Genomic DNA, 21,397 nt, shown 5'->3' with positions numbered 1-21,397 from the left:
CCTCAGAAAGGAACATTCAGGAAGAGCTGGTGGTGGTGGAAGGTGGCACAGCTCCAGCCAGACACATGCTTCTTTTTCCTGCTACATGGACAGTGATTAAGAGTATAGGCTCTGGCATCAGGGTGACTTCAGATGCAGGCTCTGCCACCCAGCAGCTATGTGACCTTTAATGGTCCCATGTGTACCTCAGTATCACCCCACAAACCCTGACGCAGATCTGCCCCCACAAGTCTTAGCACCTCATCTACCTACAGAGTCTCCCAACAGCCTCAGATGCACAGATTAATAGTGTTTTCATTGCTTGCTCTTCTCTCCCAATTTGTTATATGAAGGCAACAAAGATTCCTCCCTCAGGCATGGCTAAGTAATTTGTGGGGCCCATTAGAAAATGAAAATTCAGGGTCTCTTGTTTAAAAAGCAAAGAAAAAAATGCCATTAGAGGTACTGAAAGTATTTCTTTTCTTCAGTGGTCTCTCAACCTTTTATGGTGTCTTTTAGTTGCTATTTATTTCAGTGTAAGTTAAGAAAAATTAAAATATTAAATTATTAACAAGACTTTTATCATTCATTTTTATATCATGAAATGCCAGTTTAAAATGCAAATATCAGAGCATTTAACTCATTTGCAGAATCACCAAAATTGGTATTTTGTAGCTTGTACCTGCATGTGTAATTTTTTCTTACCAGAATGCTAGAGATGCTGCACAAAATCAAGTCAACTTATCTTCATTTCACTTCTTGAAACACCCATGTTCTGTCAACATTCTCTCCCTTCACTTACTGGGGGCTAAGGAATGGCTGAAAAGAAATATATCTATGGACTCCCTTCTCTCCCTTTAGGTCAGTGTCACCATTTTCAGTGTAAATCATTAGCCAATGCAGAGAAGTAAAGAGAGTAAGAAAGGAATGCAAAGGCGCCTTGATCTTTCAAGTTCTAAGATAATCATTGCCTCTCTGTGCTGGAAGCAACTTTGTGGTTCAAATAGAAAGCATAACCTCTTGGGGTGGTCAGCACCATACCTATGCAGTCTTTAGACACAACACATTTATCTTATTAGTAGTAGTACTATTAATACTAATAATACTAGTATATAATCGTATAATTAGTAGCAGTAGTCGTCGTCATAGTAATACTAATAATACTAATAATAATCGTACACTGTGGCTCTCAACCCTGGCTGCGTATCACGCTCACCTGATGAGCTTCCAAAAATAACCCAGCTCACAGCCCATGGCAGACCCACGAGAAAAGCACAGGTAGATTCAAGTACTTCTAAATATTTGTCTTCCATTTTCCAATGCCTTGGGAAGCCCATCTCCCTACACTATCTAGAAACCCCCACCCCTGCAGATCTTCCTCTCCTTTACATTGCTTAGACTAACAGCAGAGGCCAAGGAAGCATACAACATCAACCTTAAAAGTGTAGGAGAGGGAGGCTGTGCACACTCACAACAAACTTTGTCCATGTCCAAGGACTCACTTCTGCTTTTTTTGATTAAACTTCTTACTTCTATCAGGCCTCATATTTTTCCTCTGAGCAGAAGTATTTGCCTTAGTTTCCTACCTGCAGACCTCAGTATTAAGTCCACAAACACACCTTTCAGAAACTGAATGATATATTTGGGTTCCTCCTCCCTGTGGACAGACCTCCTATGTCCACCTAACTCAAAAGCTCTGCCTTAACCTACATTTGTTCTGCCCACTTGCTGGCAGCATTGACCATCTCCAGTGTTCTATATGCTACCAGACCTACTGCCAGAACCCTTCTCTAGTGTCTGATGTTGGTTCTCTTCCAACCGCCTTCCCCTTTTTCCACGGGTCTCTATGAGCTGTATTCTGAATGCTCTGGGTCCTCACTGTACTCTATGGATGGTCCTGAGCTAATGGAGAGAGAATGAGAAAAGGGAACATAGACACAACCCACCTTTAAGTGGTCATGGGGGTATGGCCAAGAGCTTTTGTAAGAAAACAATTATATCCTGAGCAATTATGGAAATACAATTTTAAAAACTCTCTTCAAATCATAGACTTTCAAAGCTGATACTCAGTTATCTCAATTTATTGAATCTCCTCAACTATCAGAGCAGTTCTACTCTATTATAAAGTTCTATGTATTGTAAAGTGTACACTGAATTTCATTCAAACAAAAAGGAGATGTTAATCCCAACGTTTTAGGTATTGATCATTCCCCTCAGCTGGCAAGAACGCTTGTGGCTTCAAAGAAAAACTTTTCGGTGTTCACAAAATTTCTAAGGGTGTGAACAACAATACCCAGACACAGACATACCTGAGTGCCGATGAGAGGCTACATGTCTATTATACCTTCCTATATGCTGGTCTATACCTCAGAACTAGACAATAAAGTGAAGCTGACTAGAAACCTGAATTATCTCTCAGCAAGCATGCCTCACATGTCTTTTCATCCCAGGGTTGAACGGCGATGACTTCCTGGCTGTGGGTCTGCGCAATGGCAGTGTCATATATACTTACAACCTGGGATCGGGCATGGCAAGTATCAGCAGTGATCCCCTCGATCTGAGCCTTGGCATCCACTCAGTCCGTCTGGGGAGGCTCCTCCAGATGGGCTGGCTGAAGGTAAAGTGTCATCCCTTCATCTATCCCACAGCTTTGCGGAGCATTGCCAAATATCATTGGATCTGTGCAATAGAGACGAGAGGCAAGAGGCCCGTGCTGCCCGCCCCATGCAGTTCACAGACCAGTGCTCACAGCTGAGGATGAGAAGCATGCTTGCAATTAAGTGGTGTGGGGATAAGTAAAAGGGATGACTAATGTAGATAAGGTGAGAGAGAGGGCTCAGGAAATGCTCCCCTACAAAGGTGATGCTTGAGCACAACTGCAAATAAATAGGAGTTCAGAAAAACAACAGCAGCTAGTGTGTGTTGAAGAATGCAAGTAGTTCAGTGTGGCTCTGGGGTAGGGAGGAGCGAAAGAGGTGGACCAGGTCTGTATTATCAAAGGACTTCGATGTCATGCTAAGAAGTTAGATTTTTATCAAGAGCTATGGAGAACAACTGAGAAATTAAGAAGGGGGGTTGAGTACCACAGTGGAGTAACTTTTTTTGATAAATTACTCTGGTGGTTGTATTGAGAATGGAAGGGGAGGGAGCAAGGGTAGAAGGAGGAAGACCAGCCGGATGCCAGCTCCTGATCTTTGGAGAACTGTGATTTTGATTCAAATGCAAAACCATGACTGCAATATTAATATATCCATGGTAACAGACACCAGCAGAGAAGCAAAGAATAGAGTGGTGAGGTGTTTTTTATTTTTTCAAAATTCAGGTCTTTGTGAATTTTTCATGCCAAGTTAATGGAAAATAACAAAACAGTATCTTAACAGTTCACCCTGGGGAATTAATTCCTTTTTTAATAGGTTTTGAATTCTTTTCCTTTTGAAGGTAGATGATCATAAAAATAAATCCATCATCTCCCCGGGAAGACTGGTTGGTCTCAATGTCGTCAGTCAGTTTTATGTAGGTGGCTACAGTGAATACATACCAGATCTCTTACCCAATGGAGCCGATTTTAAAAATGGCTTTCAAGGTAAGGCTTGGATAGTTTTTACACTCTACCTACCAGTTTCAAATTCTGAGACAAGAAAAAACTTTAAATAATACATTTCTAGTTCCAAAACTAGAAAAATGAATTGCTCTCTAATCAGACTTAATCAAAGTTTAATTTTAATGGAAAGCATTCAGTCACTGTTTATTCATTGCTTCCTACCTATGTACTACATGTTTAGTATGTTTCAGTAAAGAAAACAAAGATCCCTGCACTTGTGAGTTTGCATTCCAATGGGGTAAAGGCAATAAACACTAAAAACGATGAATAAGTAAATTATATAGTAGTATGAGCTGATAAACTCTGTAAGGGGAAAAAGGAAATGTAGAGCATTATGGCGAGGAGGATCGGGGCATGGCTAATTTTTTTTATACAGGGTGCTTTTTAATATAGAGCAAGCAAGATAAACCTCATGGAATCACACTAAAAATTGAAACTCCAACTAACTTTGGAATATATTTGATGTAAAGGTGAGAGACAGACTGCAGCTAACTGATCCATGCCACCAAGGTGTGGACCATAGAGGCCACCACACGTCAAGAGGATTATTATGCTTGAGCAAGTAATTGTATGACCATAGTCTGTCTCCCTGTGTTCAGGAAGGGAAATAGACGCAGAACTTCTCCCACAAAGCTGACTTCTAGTAGACTTATAAAATAAAGACATGCTTCAAATTATTATAGTAGTGCATTTGGTGAGACTAAGCTTTTTGATGGATCCTAGTCTCAGAATATTTGGTCAAGGAGCTGTTTGTTACAGTGTCCTCAGCCACCCACCCATGACCAACCTACTCTCTGGCCGGAATCAAGGAATGGGGACAGGATGTGATGCACATTTCTGTGAGATAGGAGCTGCCATCAACAGCCATTTCAGGCACTTGAGTTCTCTGCCTGCCTGGCAGCATCCTTTTCCTCACCTTCACCAACTTCTGCCTAAACACGGATGTAGGAACCCACATATGTGAAACATGTGAAAGCAACATAGCCAATCCAGCATCATACAAGCTCCTCTTCCAGCAAAATGAGTTCCTTCTGCCAAGGTTGTCCAAGAAACTTTTTCTTTGATTATGTCATCAGTGTGGATTCTCCGAAGGGTGTCTTATACAAGAGTTTAAAGCCTATTAAGGCACTGTGCTAAATATAATAATTCAACAGTTCTTTCTCAGCAGGAGATAATCTGAAAAGGATTGTAAGGGCATGACAAATCCATGAGTTCTTGAAAACACTATATTCACGAAAAGGGATGGGTAAACCTATGAATGTGAAGAAGCACATCTACTCGGTGAAGTGGAGATCCTGGGAGGGGTCATCAAAACTTGGTCATTTATTCACAGACAAATGCTTACATAAATACTCTGGGTGTACCATCAAGGATAAGAGCATAGACGCAGAAACCCAACTGGCTGGATACACATCCCAGCTCTGCCACCTACAAGCCTCATGACCTTGGCTAGTCACCTCTCTGTGCCTAGCTGTGCCTCTTACCTATAAAATGGAATAATAATAGCACTTCTCTTGCTATGTAGTTCTGATATTGAGATAATGGTGAGAGAACACAAGATTAGAGCCTGCTTTGTGTTAGCGATGATGACGGTGCTGCTGGTGGGAGGTGGCACAGCTCCACTCATTCTCCTCTTGCTCGTGTGGACACTGGTTAGGTGTGCAGGCTCTGGAGTCAGGCCATCTTCAGATTCAGGCACTGCCACATAGCAGCTTCGGACCTAACTTGTAGCCTGTTATTCAAACTCTTTGTGTTTCCATTTTTTCTCTTTTCTCCTCAGAGGAGAAAAATATATACTTCATAGGGTTCTCCTGAGTTAATCAATAAAGTAAAATAATTATATTAAGTGCCTAACCCAGAAACCAATACATAAGAAACACTCAATGTATGTTTACTATTGTTAGCACTCTAACCTGTTGTCATAGAATTTGAGATTGTCAAATTTATTGAAGTCCAGTGCTTCCTGAGGTTTTCTCGTGCAATTTTCTCCCTCCTATTACAAATTTTCTGCACACTTTGCTAATGAGAACAGAGGCTCTCCTCAAACCTGTCATTTTTTTCCTTAAGTGTGTCGGTGACCTAAGCTGAGCATGCAGAGTAGGCCCTTCCTCTGGCAGAAATGCTAGGATTGCACATACCTGGAGCCACATAAGCTGCCATGGTTCTCAGGATAGAAGTCTTGGGCAGGTCTTCTTAGCAACTGCCACTTAATCCAGTCTCATGGAAGTTCCATGACCTTGAAATCCCCTACTCTTATCACACTTACCTCTTGAGTCCTCTGTTGATGTCTGCCTCTCCGCCTTGATAAACTCACATTTACCATTCTGCAAAGTATAGACACTTGTTACCAATATACCGTAACAAGCAGATCACAGCAGTACCACAAGCTTCTGACTCCCAAAAGGTGAGCTCTACTGTCTGTAAAGAATGATATAGGATAATTTTCTTAAAATATAGATTTCTGGACAGCCCGGGTGGCTCAGCGGTTTAGCGCTGCCTTCAGCCCAGGGCCTGATCCTAGAGACCCGGGATCGAGTCCCACATCAGGCTCCCTCCATGGAGCCTGCTTCTCCCTCTGCCTGTGTCTCTGCCTCTCTCTCTCTCTCTCTCTCTCTCTCTCTCTCATGAATAAATAAATAAAATCTTAAAAAATATATAGATTTCTGGACCCTATGCTAGAACTACCTCATCAAAATATTTATGATGGAATCTAGAACTTTGCATTTCAAAAAATAAAAAAATAATAAATAAGTAAAATTTTGCAACTCTATAAGCCAGTATATTAATTAATCATAACAAAACAAATACAGACTTTCATGAAAAATTTTAATACTTAGACTAAAGTTATCACATTTGTCTTTAGAGTGGCAATTAAATCACACATAGTAAAAGATTATATGATTTAGGCTTTCATATTCCTAATATAAAATGACTCTAATCCAGAAGTTCTCAGTCTAAAACACAAATCATTACTGTTGATAAAGCCCATGTGTTTTTGTTCTGGAAATGGTTTATAATGAGCTGTTATTTCCCTATAACCTTTAGTACTTATGAAGATACTGAAGTTATTTAACCCTTCTCTGGAGTAATCAACATATACCAGGCAGAGAAAGACTCTCTCTTCTGCCTTCCCCCCAAAGTTACATCTATTCCAAAGCTGTGGAGGTCTCAGGTTGAGTGATGTTCATGAATGGGATTCAATGGGTCCTGGAGTCTTCTAAAACCGCACATACAATCATGCACGTGCCCATCTGCATTTTATGGGAAGAAGATCCATCGCTTTCATCAATATTCTAAGATCTGTTGGTTTCAGTGACAGACCTACTTCGTACTGATGTAGAATTAAAAATTACTTTGGACTAGTGTGAACATGAGGAAATCTACTGTCCCATCCATTATTCTAGTGTTGCAGCAGCTCGGGTTCATTGATACCAGGATTACTAAATATTTATTACTTAACTGAATATCAGAGTGGACATGAAATAGATTCAGATTCAGTAACAACACTGTAGAGAACATGTTATTTCAACTAAAAGTGCCCTGCTCTGTCAGTACTGTCAGTTTCTTGATAGTTCAGCTTTCTCTCTCTCTTTTTAATTGCATGGTACTTTTCAAACCAGAACCCATAAGAGGGGCGAAAAAGGACTTATTGTAGTAATTTAAATATTATTTTACTCTCAAAAAAATGCTGTCACTTTTTTGCTGGTCCTACTTTCCAATATACACATGGCTGATGGCTTCCAAGTCTTTCTCATAACCACTGTACCATTCGCAGGAAGTCTGTATCGAATAGCTATTCCATGGTGCTACTCTAAGCACGTTATGCTTTGCTATATTAATAAGACTGAAAATATACAATATATATTCTACATATGGCTTCCACTGTAATTGCCTGTGCGCTGCATATGTTGACTGACATGAAGCATCTCTCTGTAAAAGAAAAGCAATTAACTATTTGTATTAGCCAAATGTTTCTCTAAATATAACATTCCCATGTTTTTAGCCAAAAATGTATTTCAGCAGTTCCTTCTAACAAAAACATTTCATTTATCCATATAAAGAAGTAGTTTTAAATGAACAGTTTCAGAATTTAATACTTGTTATAGTCATTTACAAGTTTTTTTCAGTGTGTGATTATAAAAACTACGCAAAGCTAATATTAGCATCCTTCAATTTTTGCTAAAAAGGAAATAATTTTTATAAAGGTGGGAAGAGGCTTGAGACAGTGAGGTAGTGTAGAATGATGAGACCTACTAATTGCCCATGGTCATACTGGCCAGTTTATGTACATTACCTTATTCCTCTTAACCCAGAGAATAGTTATTCTTGTCTCCATTTTAAAAGTGCAAGGATTGGCAATTGACACTCAGTGTGGATCATCTCCCCATTACATGGCAGAGATTACAGTTGAACCCAAACCCACCTGACTCTATCTTGTACTTTTGCTCTCTGATGAGTGCATTTCACTCTACAAAAAGCATGGGAAACCTTGCTTTGTTAATTAAGTCATCTGGTTATTCTGCATAAAGCTGGTAGCATCCATTAATTTCTTCATTTTGTGCAGAGCTTTTTTTTTTTTTTTTATGTAATAGCCCATGGCAGGACTTGAAGAAATAATAAAGGTTAAATCTGAGGAAGGACAATCACTGTTCTCTCACAATAAGAAAATATCAATGCCTGCTGAGAGTGGTGCTTGTCGGTGAAAATGCCAGTGAAAATTAAGTTGGAAAGTAAATTCTTGACCTTTCAAAACTAAACCCATATTTTTCACCAAGAGGAATTATTCCATGTATTTAGCTCCTGAAAGTTTTGAAAGTAAAATCCAGTCTAGCCTTTATCTTCTCTTTTTTTTTAATTTTTATTTATTTTTATTCATGAAAGACAGAGAGAGAGAGAGAGAGAGAGAGAGAGAGAGGCAGAGACACAGGCAGAGGGAGAAGCAGGCTCCATGCAGGGAGCCCGATGTGGGACTCAATCCCGGGTCTCCAGGATCAGGCCCTGGGCCAAAGGCGGCACTAAACTGCTGAGCCACCCGGGCTGCCCTAGCTTCTCATTTTAAAGACACTAGTTATGGTTGATAACCATATTAACTTAAAAGTACTTTATGGGAGCACCTGGGTGGCTCCATTGGTTAAGCATCTGCCTTCCACTCAGTCATGATCTTGGAGTCCTGGGATTGAGCCCCATTGGGCTCCCTGCTCAGTGGGGAGTCTGCTTCTCCTTCCCCCCTCACAACCCCCCACCCAGTTTGTGCTCTCTCTCTTTCTCTCTCTCAAATAAATAAATAAAATCTTTTTTTTAAAAAAACACTTTATGAACAAACTCTAAGTGCAGAAGGAGATGAGTAAAATTATAATACATCTCAGGATCTCAAACAGTTTCATATAAATTCTTTGTTGAACTGTCCTTTTTGTTTATATTTTCCTTGTCTTGGAGTATGAAAGATCTTTCTTTTCCCAGCCCTACTGAGTATAATTGACAAATAAAATAGTATATATTTAAGGTGTAGAATATGATGGTTTGGTATACATATACATTGTGAAAAGAGTATCAAGGTCAAGTTAACACATTCATCAACTAACATGGTTACCGTGTGTGTGTGTGTGTGTGTGTGTGTGTGTGGTGAAAATAAAGTTTACTTTCTCAGCAAATTTCAAGTATATAATACAGTATTATTAACTATCAGTGCAAACTATGCATTGGATCCCCAAAACTTACTCATCTTGTACGTGAGAGTTTGTACCACTTGACTAACATTTCTCCATTTCTCCCACTTCCATCCCCTGACAACCCCCATTCCTTTCTGCTTCTATGAGTGACTTTTTTAGATTCCATATATAAGTAAGATCAGTGTATAACTGGGAAAGAACTTTCTAAGGATATATGCAGAGACAAATCCTTGAGGGGAAAAAAAGAGAGTATTGTGACATAAATATTAAAAACTTTTCCATATAAAAAAATAAAAGTTTCACGTAAGCAAAATTAAGTGACAAATACTAAACTGAAAAATTATTAACAATACATGACAAGCAACTAATATGCTCATCATGTAAGCAGATCTTCTGAATTGATGTTTAAAGGGATGAACAGAGAAAAAATTACATAATAAACAAATGAAAAGGAAGAAATACAAATGGCTAATAAATTTATTTAAAAGTTTTAACCCTTAATTAAAAATAGCAAAAGAAAATTTTATTCTTTATTTCATTTTAAAATGAAACATAATAATCTCTTGCATGTAGTGACTTGTAAAGAAGCAGGTGTTCCAGTACCCAGTGTGGGAGATAAAACTGTGCAAAATATCTATGACATTGGTGCACCCTTCAAAGCATCCATATCATTTGCCCTAGTAGTTTTACTGCTAGAAATTATTACTAAGAAAATAATTAGCAAATACACAAGGATATCCTTATGTTAATCATAGCATTATTTTTAATAGCAAAAAGGTAGAACTCAGTCAGTTGCCCAATAATTGAAGGTTAATTAAATATATAAAAGAACTGTATGCCATCATTTAAAAATAGTTAATGCTATTAAAAAAAGAGTTAATGGTATTTATGATATACAAATGCTTGGAATACTTTCTGATATATATCTAATGCAGGATTCTATTTTTGTTTAAAATAAAATATAGCTAGAAAAACTGCTGTGTGTGTATATATATGCATATATATACATATATAATGTTAATTAGTGGCATATAATATATACCAAAATGTTAATAATTATTGTCTTTTCTAGTGGTGCCTGGATGGCTCAGTTGGTTGAGCAATCAAATCTTGGTTTCAGCTTAGGTCATGATCTCAGGTCCTGGGGATCCAGCCCTGCATTGGGCTGCCCACTCAGTGTGGAGTCTGCTTGAGATTCTCTCTTTCTGCCCCACCCCTGTTCTCACTCTCTAATACATAAATTAATCTTTTAAAGAAATTGTCCTTTCTACAGTGTTGATACTGTAGAAATTTTCTTTTATTTTTCTCTCTGTGCTTCTCTGTGTTTTTAAGTTTTTATAGTTTTTCCTTTAAAATTGACATATATTACTTTTTGTTGAAAAAAACGCTGCTTTAAAAATGAAAAATACTTCTCGTTTTATTTCTTCCAGTTTTTTTTTACATGAAGTATTTTTGCCTTTCTTCAAGGTTGTATTTTCACTATGCAAGTTCGCACTGAGAAGAAGGACCATTTCAGAGGTCTGGGAAACCCTGAGGGCCACCCGAATGCTGGGCGCAGTGTTAGCCAGTGTGATGCTTCTCCCTGCAGTTTAATGAAATGTGCCAATGGTGGGATGTGCATAGAGACTGGTTTCACTGTATAGTAAGTATGATATTATTAAGAAATAAACTAGCAAGTTATTGGCATGCTAAGCAGTACTCCACTCGCACAGACTGATGTTCACATTTAAAATATGTTTATGTGGACTTCCTAGGTGATTGGACAACAGATAAAAACTGGAAAAGGGTCGGTGCAGCATTTATGCCACCTTCTCAATTCTTTCAACAATGGAAATGAGTCACTGCATCTCATTCCAGATACCATGGAAAATAATCTTAAATTCATAACATTGAAAGTATTGCCAGAGATGTTAATCATACAAGAATTTGCCTACTGGGATTTGCTTTCATATTTAGGTTTGAGCTCTGTTAGAAAGGGTATTCGTGGGACGCCTGGGTGGCTCGGTGGTTGAGTGTCTGCCTTTGGCTCAGGGCGTGGTCCTGGAGTCCTGAGATGGAGTCTCACATCGGGCTCCCTGCATGGAGCCTGCTTGTCCATCTGCCCATATCTCTGCCTCCCTTGGTGTCCCTCATGAATAAATACATAAAATCTTAAAAAAAAAAAGAAAAAAGAAAGGGTCTTTGCTAGGTAGACCCTAGCAGAGCTGTGTGATTTGACTTCTGAACTACTTTAGTATGAAGAAAAAACATGGACTTGTTAAATGGGAAGAACAAAGGAATGTTGTCTTATGAAGAACTTCTTTTGTTGATCATTTCCTCCCTGCACAGGTAATATAAGAGGGTTATCTTGGAATATGCCAAAGAAAGAGAAAGTAAGCACTCAGTCTTTCCATTTCTTCCACTCTACTGTTTAGTTTCTTATAGGCCCTACATAATCTGACCTCTGCAGCCTCTTAGATCTTCTCTCTTACTCCTCCCTCATTACGCTCAAGTCCAGTTACCCTACTTCGTCTTTTGAACACATCCAGCTCATTTCTGCTTCTAGACCTGTGTTTTCCAGCAGAGGCAGGATCACCCTTGCACTCAGTCTCCATTTGGCTGCCTCCTTCATATCACCTCCTCAGAAAAGTGCTCCCTTAGATCAACTCAAAACTATCCCTCACTCTACTCATTCTCCATCACATCATCACATTTTCCTTTCTCCATAAATATCATTCTCTTTGTTTGCCTGTTTATGTGTTAGTTATTGTTTTTCCCTGACAATGGACCTGATCTTTCATTCTATCATTGTACCCCTCATACCTTGAAGAGTTGCCCAGCATAGAATAGACATTCATTAATTGTTCCGTTAATGAACCAATGAGCAGAAGGAATCTGTATTCCAAAGGTTCTAAGCACTAATGCAAATATAAGGACAAGCAAGGTGATCCCATGATGATCATGAGAATGAAGACAAACTAAACAGAATATTGTAATTGATTAAGTATGAGAAATGGGGCAGATGAAGTATAGAGGGAAGAGAAACTTACGTGATAGATAACAGATTTGATTGTCCTCAAGAATAAGACATAAACAGTTTCTAGGCAAGAAAAAGCCATAGTAAAGACAATCCTGTAAACATGTAAACATCCCTTTGCAGCATGGATGTATCACAGAATCACTAGGAGACAGTTTTGGAAAATCTAAGCACATTATGAAGGGCCTGATTTCAAGAAATAGTCATTTAAAAAAAGGAAAGAATTAATTCAGAAAATATTATAGAGAAATTTTCATGGTATACTATGACCTATTGATTATGATTGTGGGAGGAAGGTCAGTGGGGGAGTTAAATCTAAATTAATCCAAAACAAATATGAAAAGGCTTGATGTGTTCAGGTAGATCCAATACACCTAATGTGATAAACAGTAAGGTAAAAGCATGAGCTGAACTTTATGGAAACTTGTGAAGAAAAAATGTATAATGTGATCAAGTCCATGGAAGTGCTAAAGACAAAACCTGAAGCTTGGGACACAACCACCATGGAGCAATATAAATTCAAATTAGCTTAACCATTATGATTTTACTGTTCCTTCTTTACAATTGTTAATGAAACCTTTAGGTTTGCTTTATAACTTAGGCATTCTAATTTGCTCTACAGCCAAGCTTAATTATTCAAAAGAACAAATTTACCTCACTTTATCTAAAGAAATGTGGTCATTCTTCAGGTCACCTCTGAGGTGATTTGTTATCTTGTAATGTGATACTATACTGATAGTAATAAAGAATGTGATAACAAACAGTGGAAAGTGACAGGAAGAAAGCAGAAGGAAGGGGTGCCTGGGTGGCTCAGTGGGTTAGGCATCTGCCTTTGGCTCAGGTCATGATCTCAGAGTCCTGGGACTGAGCCCCACATTGGGCTCACTGCTCAGCGAGGAGCCTGATGCTCCCCTTGCTTGTGCTCTTATGGATAAATAAATAAATAAATAAATAAATAAATAAATAAATAAAATCTTTATAAAGAAAGCAAAGAAAATGGAAAGCCCAAGTAGGACATTCACTCCAACTCCTCATTATTCCATGTGGAACGAAGGGTCTGTTTCCATTTAAAAGCCACAAGTGTGGGCAGCCCAGGTGGCTCAGCAGTTTAGCACTGCCTTCAGCCTAGGGCCTGATCCCAGAAACCTGGGATCAAGTCCCACGTCAGGCTCCCTACATGGAGCCTGCCTTTCCCTCTGCCTGTGTCTCTGCCTCTCTCTTTGTGTCTCTCATTAATAAATAAATAAAACCTTTTTTAAAAAAAAAGCCACAAGTGTTTATCCTGGAAAGTATAATGCCAAGTGTAGACAGACATTCAGAACTATTTGCAGATTATTTCGATTAATATAGAAAATTTTCTTGATTTGTGATAATAAAAGTAATACCATATAATTGCACAGAAGTTTGTGGCTAACAGAGCATTTTTTGCGTACATTATTTCCATTTCCCCTATTTACACCTTCCTAAATTACTCAAGGCAGATATCCTAGTCCCAATTTAATGGATGGGAAACTAAGATTGCAAGTGAATCAAGAGGATAAACCAGCATCTTAAAAGTGTACAGCAGGCCCCAAAATCAAATCTAGTTCCTGGATCAAAACTCTTTCAGAACCTAAATAACAAGAAATTTAAAGCATTTTAAAAGCAGCTAATAATATAGATAAGGTAACAAATGTGTTAAGTATCTCTTTATCTGTAGTGTGTAATCTGCTCATTTATCCTTAATTTTTTTAAAAAATGAAGTTGTCTTCAATTGACATTCCATATTTTCTCCAAACTGGAAGTAACTTGCCTCATGACACAGAGCCTGGGGGTTTCATCAATTCCTGTGTGGGTAGAAAACTGTATCTCACAGTCTAACATGAGAGCCTTGACTTGAATAACAAATAGACTTGATTAATCATGTACAATGGGAATGATACCTCTGATAAGTTTCTTTATAGGATTCTAAAATCCATCTTACCAAAATTGGGACCAATATTTGGGTTCTTATTAAAATAACAACAGGAGCCTCTGGTGGCTCATCCGACTCTTGGTTTTGGCTCAGGTCATGATCTCAGGCTCATGAGATCAAGCCCCACATAAGGCTCTGTGCTCAGCATGGAGTCTGCTTCAGATACTCTTTCCCTCTCCCTCCCACTCACTCTCCCTCTCTCAAATAAATAAATTATTTTTAAAATCTTTTTTTAAATAAATAAATAAAATAACAAAATATGTACCATATTAACTACATATGAAACACGTATCTAGTCAGATGTAGCTCTTGTGAGTATTATATAATTATTTATTAAAAGTACAGCTCCCTGAATTTAAAAGAGGTAAATTTTATGGTATGTAAATTACACTTCAATAAAGCTGTTTAAAAGTATTAAGGTGCCCACTCACAGTCATTCAGCTCTAGTAGCAAGAGTTGACGGAGAATTTTACTTTGGTAAGTTTTGTAATGCTGCTCTCATCTCAATAATAAGAATCCCTTTTCAAAAGAAGCTGTTTTCTTTGTAATTACTTTTCAGTGGTGTTTAAGAAGTTTTCCTCTATCCCAGGCTTTTAACTTTACATGGCTCTATGCTTTTATTTTTTACCTGAAGCAGAGTAATATTACATTGAGTTTCTAGGTAATAATATAGACAGATCAAAGCTAAAGTTTGGTCTTTTTCTGAAAAATAACTAACACATATAATAAAACATTTCCTAAATGCTCAAGAGGTAAGTCCCAACTCAGAAGTATAAATGTGATGGTGTTTGGAATAAATTTTAAAAGCAAAATCTCAAAGCTGGTCAGTGTCTTAACAATGCATAGCTGAATGGTATAATTTAAAAAAAAAAAGAATTCAAAATGTTCCATTTGGCTCCTACTCCCACAGCTGGGAGTAGGAGGCATTGTTGATACCTAAGGGGAAGCCTTGTGCCAAGTAAGGTGAGAGGTCAGGCTTGATAAGGTGGGGACTGTGCTCTGGGACTCTGTAAACCACTGCAAGCCCTGCTTTCCTATTCCAAGTACGTCAGCATACACAGATCCAGTTGTGTTCTAATGCAGTTTCTCAAATGAGAGTATAATAAGGCAGAGTTCATGTAAGGACTTCATGCTCCTGGGATAAGCTCTGATGCAACAGAAAAGCAGTAAGCTATTTCTCTTGTTAGTCAGCAGCCAAGGCTAAGAGAAAAGGTTTGTTTAGTTGTAGCTTACCCATATATGTACATGTGTTTTGTGCAACATGTTTTAAAGCAGATTTTATATCATTTAATTTGCATTTTGCTTGACCTTTGTTGAAAACAAAACAACAGACCCAAAATGGAGTTGCTTATGCTAAGCCCTACATCGCCAAACCGAGATTCGACTTCACTAAGGTTTAGGCTGTCCCAGAAGTGAAATCTGAAACCAGTCAATCAGGAATCACCTGATCAATACGACTTAGATAATCTGATAGACCCCTGCCATCCCCTAAAGGGAAGTGACATTGTAATAACCAGTCTACTTTTTTGCCGGTATAACTTCCTTGTTCCTACTCCCTTCTGCCAGCGGTAAAAGTCTTTCATTTGGTACAGCTCCTTGGAGCTCCTTTCTATCTGCTAGACTGGAGCTGTCCAGTTCAAATCAATCTTTGCTCAAATAAACTCAAAATGTTTAATATGCCTCAGTTTCTTTTAGCACCATAAAGTCATATTCTAATGATGACTGAGGGTGATATGACATGTGTTCCTTGAAGAAAAGAACAGTGTAGGAAAGCCAGAACTTACAAAAACAAGCTAAATGTAAAAGTGAGCCACACAGACAGTAGGTACAATAGGAGTTCAGAGAGAATGTGGATCCCAGAAGTGAAATGCACCCAAGATTTATAATAAGTTCATAAATGAATCTATCAATGAGCACAGAATCTCACCAACCCTGGGTTTCCTGATTATTTTTTGGCTCACAGATGTCTGAGAATCAGGTGAAACCTAAAATTCCTTTCCTCTGAAAAATAAATACTTCGGACACAAAAACGTGAGTAAAATGTTAGAAGGTCCAATTCCAATTCCCCAATTGTAGACTCTCTGGGGTCCCCAAATTCTCCAAATGAAGAGTTCCTTGCCCATTTTGTCCTCTGATCTCACCCAGCAGAGTTTAGTGCAGTCTACTAGTGCTCCTATGCCTGACGGTGCTATCATTCGCCAACTAGCACCCTGCTCTCTAAACCCCCTCCCCTTGAATCTTGCTAAAAACTCTGCTTCTCTTTCCTGCTCAAAATGTCCCTTCATCTTTCATTGCCAGTGCAGCAAAACATGAGTTCTTGCTTCTGCTATTCAAGGTGTCACATGGCCTGCTGTCACCCTGTCTGCTCCTGCTGGACTTTCTCCCGCTCAGTATCCCCACGAATTGTATATCACTCTCCAGCCCCTCAGGAAACACTCCCTCTCCAAGCAACCAGCCGGTGTAGCCAGCTAGGTAACTCACTACCTCCCATTTGGTTTTCTTCCTTCCTCTCCCTTTGCTCTTTTCTTACTCTTGCTTGCAAGGCAGAGGACCCCTTCATTTCCCTGGAATTGCTTTTAGTCTCTGTTTTCTACGGATTCCAAGTTAAGGCTAATATTTTTTTCTTACCTTTGAGATTAAGAGAGAGTTCAAAAATTGCCTAATTTAGTGGCAGGGCTGTAGAGAAGTAGACACTGTCGTTACCAGAGCAAACTATTTGTTTAAACACAAGCTGTTCATCACTAGGTATCTGACTGGTAAAGCTAAAGAACATTTACACAAGAGAGGACATGGCTATAAAAATCGTTATATGTTACTGATCCTTAGGATACAGTAAGTGAAAATAGTATGGTAAAGAAGCAAAGCATGCAAGGAAAGGGAATAATATAGATAAATAGATATAAATACACTCATATAAGTATGTGTATTATATATACACATACACATGTGCTCATGTTTTTCTAAGGAGAAAAAACAGAGGAAGATTACAGAAAAAATTATAAATGGTTACCTGAGAATGAGAAAGAGAACAAGGAGAAGTAACAGGCTTGAAAGCTGGACTTTTAAAAATATAGTCTGCTTCATTGTTTTTATTTGGAACTAGGTCAGTGTTTCACCTGGAAGATGGAAAAAAAAAGAAAAAGGAGTAATTCTTAAGCATTGAAAAGAAAATAAGGAAATAAATGAATCTAACTGTATTTCAGATTGGTGGCATAGGGCAGCCTGGGCGGCTCAGCGGTTTAGCACCGCCTTCAGCTCAGGTCATGATCCTGGAGTCCCAGGATCAAGTCCTACGTCGGGCTCCCTGCGTGGAGCCTGCTTCTTCTTCTGCCTGTGTGTCTCTGCCTCTCTCTGTGTGTTTCTCATGAATAAATAAATTTTTAAAAAATTAAAAAAACAAATTGGTGGCATAACCTAGGAGACACTTAATTCAAATGATTATTAATTGACTGTACAGTGAGTTATATCCAAAGACAAAAAGAACCATAAAGATATTTTATGTTGCATCCTATGATCTTGATATAAATGGTAGCATTGGTATTATTCTGAAACTAGAGATAAAAAAAGCTAGGTAGCAAGATAGCTTGATGGATGGATGGATGAATGAATGGATGGATATAAACCAAATGAGTAATTATCTTAATATTTCTCATTAGGAACCAAGATTTTCAGCATAAGAGAAAAGCGATATAGACATAAAATCAAAAAGTAAAAACCTCATTTTTAATTTGAACTCGAAATAACATATGAATTCATGACTTAATTATTTCCTAGCTATGTCCACTAAAGAAATCCAGAAACAACAGTGATTGGGTAGGAATGAAAACTCTACTACCAAAATCTTTATCTCCAAACAGCATTTTCCACAAAAAAATAAACATGACTTCTAAAAAAAATTAAAAAATAAACCAGAACTTCTGGTATAATTGGACATTCAACTCCGGGGTAGGAAATGTATGATATGATCCTGGATGTCTTTTTGTGCCTGAAAACAGGAGAGTTGTCAAAGACCACTAGGGTGATTTTGAAAGAAGACAGAAGCCAACCTTAAGAGACTCCCACTGGCTAAAGATGGAACAATTTCAGAATCCCAGAGAATAATATCTGTAATGGGTTTAAACATACCAATATATAAAATACATGTAGTTATAATGATACTCTATACACACATTCCACCAAAAAAAACTTGTCCCTTATGGAGATTGCTAGTGTACCACTCATTATTCTGAAATCCAACTAAAAGGAAAGATGGGTAGGTTCAACCTTCCCTTTCTATAAAGAGTATAGTAGCCAGCCTCCCAGTGGCCCTCCTAAGAGACACATCCTTCTGTAGTCCCTTCCCACACTGAATAGATGCTGACCTGGATAAATAATAAGATGTTCTATAAATGACAGCTTGTGACTTCAAAGCTAGGTAAAAAGTTGTTAGCACTATTCCTTTCTTAAATTGTGAAATTAAAGGATAAAATTATTCTACCCACTGAACAGTTTTAATAATGGTCAGGCTCTATTTTATATAGTTCCTCTGGCAGTTGTATAGAAAACAAATTTACAGGTGGCAAGCCTGAGAGCAGAATAACCTATTATGAGTCCATAATAATAAAAAATGGTTATTATTGCCTTGAACCATTAAGGTTCTGGAGTAATTTATTATGCAACAATAGGTAACTAATACTAAATAATATTAACTAGCCAGATAATTGATGAGAAGTAGTTCTTATTCGAACTGAGCTAATTTAAGTGCAGGATAAATAATGGAAATTAGAAATATCACCATTTTATAACCATCACAGAAAATAATGGCTACTTGAATCATTTACTGAAAGGTTGATAGAAAACTATATAATGGCTGGATCAAGCTAACACCACTTGAACCAACTGGCTAGTCAAAATTAAATGTGGAGCAAACATTACATGCCTCCTGGTAAGATGTCATTACTTACACAGTACCACCTCTAATGCATTAAAAAACCCGAACATGAATCTAATCAAGCCTCTGTATCTTCGAGACTCTGAAAAATAAGGGCCATAGATGAGAACAAGCTAAATGGTATTACAAGTATATAAACAACCAAAGCTAGTATATGGCAAATTCTACTGTACAAACAACACACAAAGCACACAGATGGAAAGAAATGCAATGGGAGAATTTTTATCTAGGTAACAAGCCTTAAGACACATACTCTGTAGATGCATTTGTGGAACTTGTTTGGATCCTGATGAACTGTCAAAAAAAAAAAAAGAAACTTTTTGAGATAATTATAATTAACTGAGCATAAAAATTAGATGATCATGAGGTATCAATGTCATTTTTTTGGGTACAATACAGATTTTACGTTGTGTTTTTTTTGTTTCTTATCTGCTGGTGATATATACTGAAATATTTATAGTATATATGTACTGTAAAAATGGGAATGGCTTCAAAACATTTTGGCCAAACAATAAAAAGAGTAGACAAAGAAGCAAATGAAACTTAAGAGCTAAAAATTGATCGTTTGAAACTGTTTAGGGAGATAGATTTACACTATTTTTTTCTACTTTTGTATTTGAATTTTAAAACAATAGTACATATAATATACATTTTTGTCTAATTTGAAAATTCATAAAGTATAAAATAAAGTATAGCATGCTTTTACCAGTTATAGATAGCTACTTTTAAAATGTGGGGATAAAAAAAATGTGGGGATATTTTATTCCAGTCTTTCCTCACCCTCAGTTCCTTAGTTGCCAAAACTATGCAAGTCCATTATTTGATGCCACCTTTGGAAAAATGTATTTGAAGGATGTAAATTCCAAAAGAAGTTCATACCTTTATTATTTAAATCGAGAGAAAATAACAATCGAAGTAAGAATTCAGTGTAGATTTTAGCAGGCCTCCCTATTACTGTGGTTTAAGGGGAATCTCTTTTTTCTCCTGCTTTGTAACTCAGATGTCAGTTGCTTTCTCCTAGACTCTTGAGAGGTCCCTACACTGTGGAAGTCCAAAAATCTTTCCAAGGTTAATGCAGATTCCAGGAGGATTGGGTATATTCTCAAAACCTTCTCTGGTTGCAGGTCTCCTTCCCACCCATACAGACTCTGCTCCATATAATGTATGTCTAAAAGTGGCAACTTATTTGATTTCTACCAAATTAACAAAACCATTCACACTTTGAGATAGATCAGACAGTTTATATAGGTACAGGGGGAGGGGGTGCATGCAGCTATAGAAGGAAACTGTTTATATTATAGCCACCTAAACCACTTTCAACTTGTGTTTTGTCCATCCCACCCCTGCAGAAAAAATACATGGCCACTCCACTCCACTTAATCTGTATCTTCTTGTTATTGCTTTATTTTGCTCCAACTGACTCTCTAGGTTAAAACAAACCAAATTTCCCGTCTAGCCCTAGGCAGAGCAATTTAGCTATTTTCTATTTGTAGTCCAGGCTCATGCTCACATTACTACAGCTAGGGTCCACCATCTACTCCAAGAAGCTCATGTAAATAATTCCCCAAAGACAATTCCCTCACTAAGAGGAACTGAATCCAACTGTTAACATGAAACAACGGTTAGGCCTTTACACTTTGGAGGACAGAACCATTAGGGCTGAAGCCCACAGACAACTGCCAATACTTTTTTTAGTATGTAAAGAGTAGCTTCTTCTCATCCTTCTACACTCTGTGTGGTGTCATCAGAGTTTGATGAATGATCTCACCAGCAAAGAAAGGAAGGCCATGGGGAAACTTAGTAGGTGGAGTGATTATAGAAACCCTTCCTTGTAAGCATGTTCTGTCTTGACATGCCATCACGTTCTACTGTAGAGTGAGGTTCATTTGTTTTACTGTTGTGTGCATATTTTTCAAAGGCTCAAATTTTGAGCATGTATTTGAGCACGTACATGTACTCAAATTGTACATTTGAGTAAATTTTGGCAGGTAAAATGATATCCATCATATCACACTTACGTTATTCTCCCAGTTTATTACTGAAATGGAAATAAATCATAAAGGAAAGCAAACTGACATGAAGTCATTCAGTACAACAGATGGTCTATCTAAGGAGGAGATTCATGTATGTTTCTCTTTTCCTTCAAATAACAAAGAAATAAGTTGTATATGCAGAAGTGGAGTCCTTTAAGCTATGTGACCATCTGTTGCTAAATAACATGCATTAATTCCATTATTCATATTAGCTT

General features: G+C 37.8%; 1 protein-coding gene across 1 annotated transcript in view; it reads left to right on the top strand.

Moving 5' to 3' along the window:
* EYS (eyes shut homolog) overlaps positions 1-21,397 on the top strand; it is a 1,553,129-nt gene that overhangs the window by 1,492,875 nt on the left and 38,857 nt on the right. Inside the window, exons 35-37 of the mRNA XM_055330595.1 lie at positions 2,430-2,596; positions 3,418-3,562; positions 10,717-10,891. Of these exons, the coding sequence (XP_055186570.1) occupies positions 2,430-2,596; positions 3,418-3,562; positions 10,717-10,891 (487 nt within the window). The remainder of the gene's footprint in view (positions 1-2,429; positions 2,597-3,417; positions 3,563-10,716; positions 10,892-21,397) is intronic.

Source organism: Nyctereutes procyonoides, unplaced genomic scaffold, assembly GCF_905146905.1.
Source record: "Nyctereutes procyonoides isolate TBG_1078 unplaced genomic scaffold, NYPRO_anot_genome, whole genome shotgun sequence".
Classification (NCBI taxonomy): Eukaryota; Metazoa; Chordata; class Mammalia; order Carnivora; family Canidae; genus Nyctereutes; species Nyctereutes procyonoides.
This window is presented reverse-complemented; position numbering and strand designations above follow the sequence as displayed.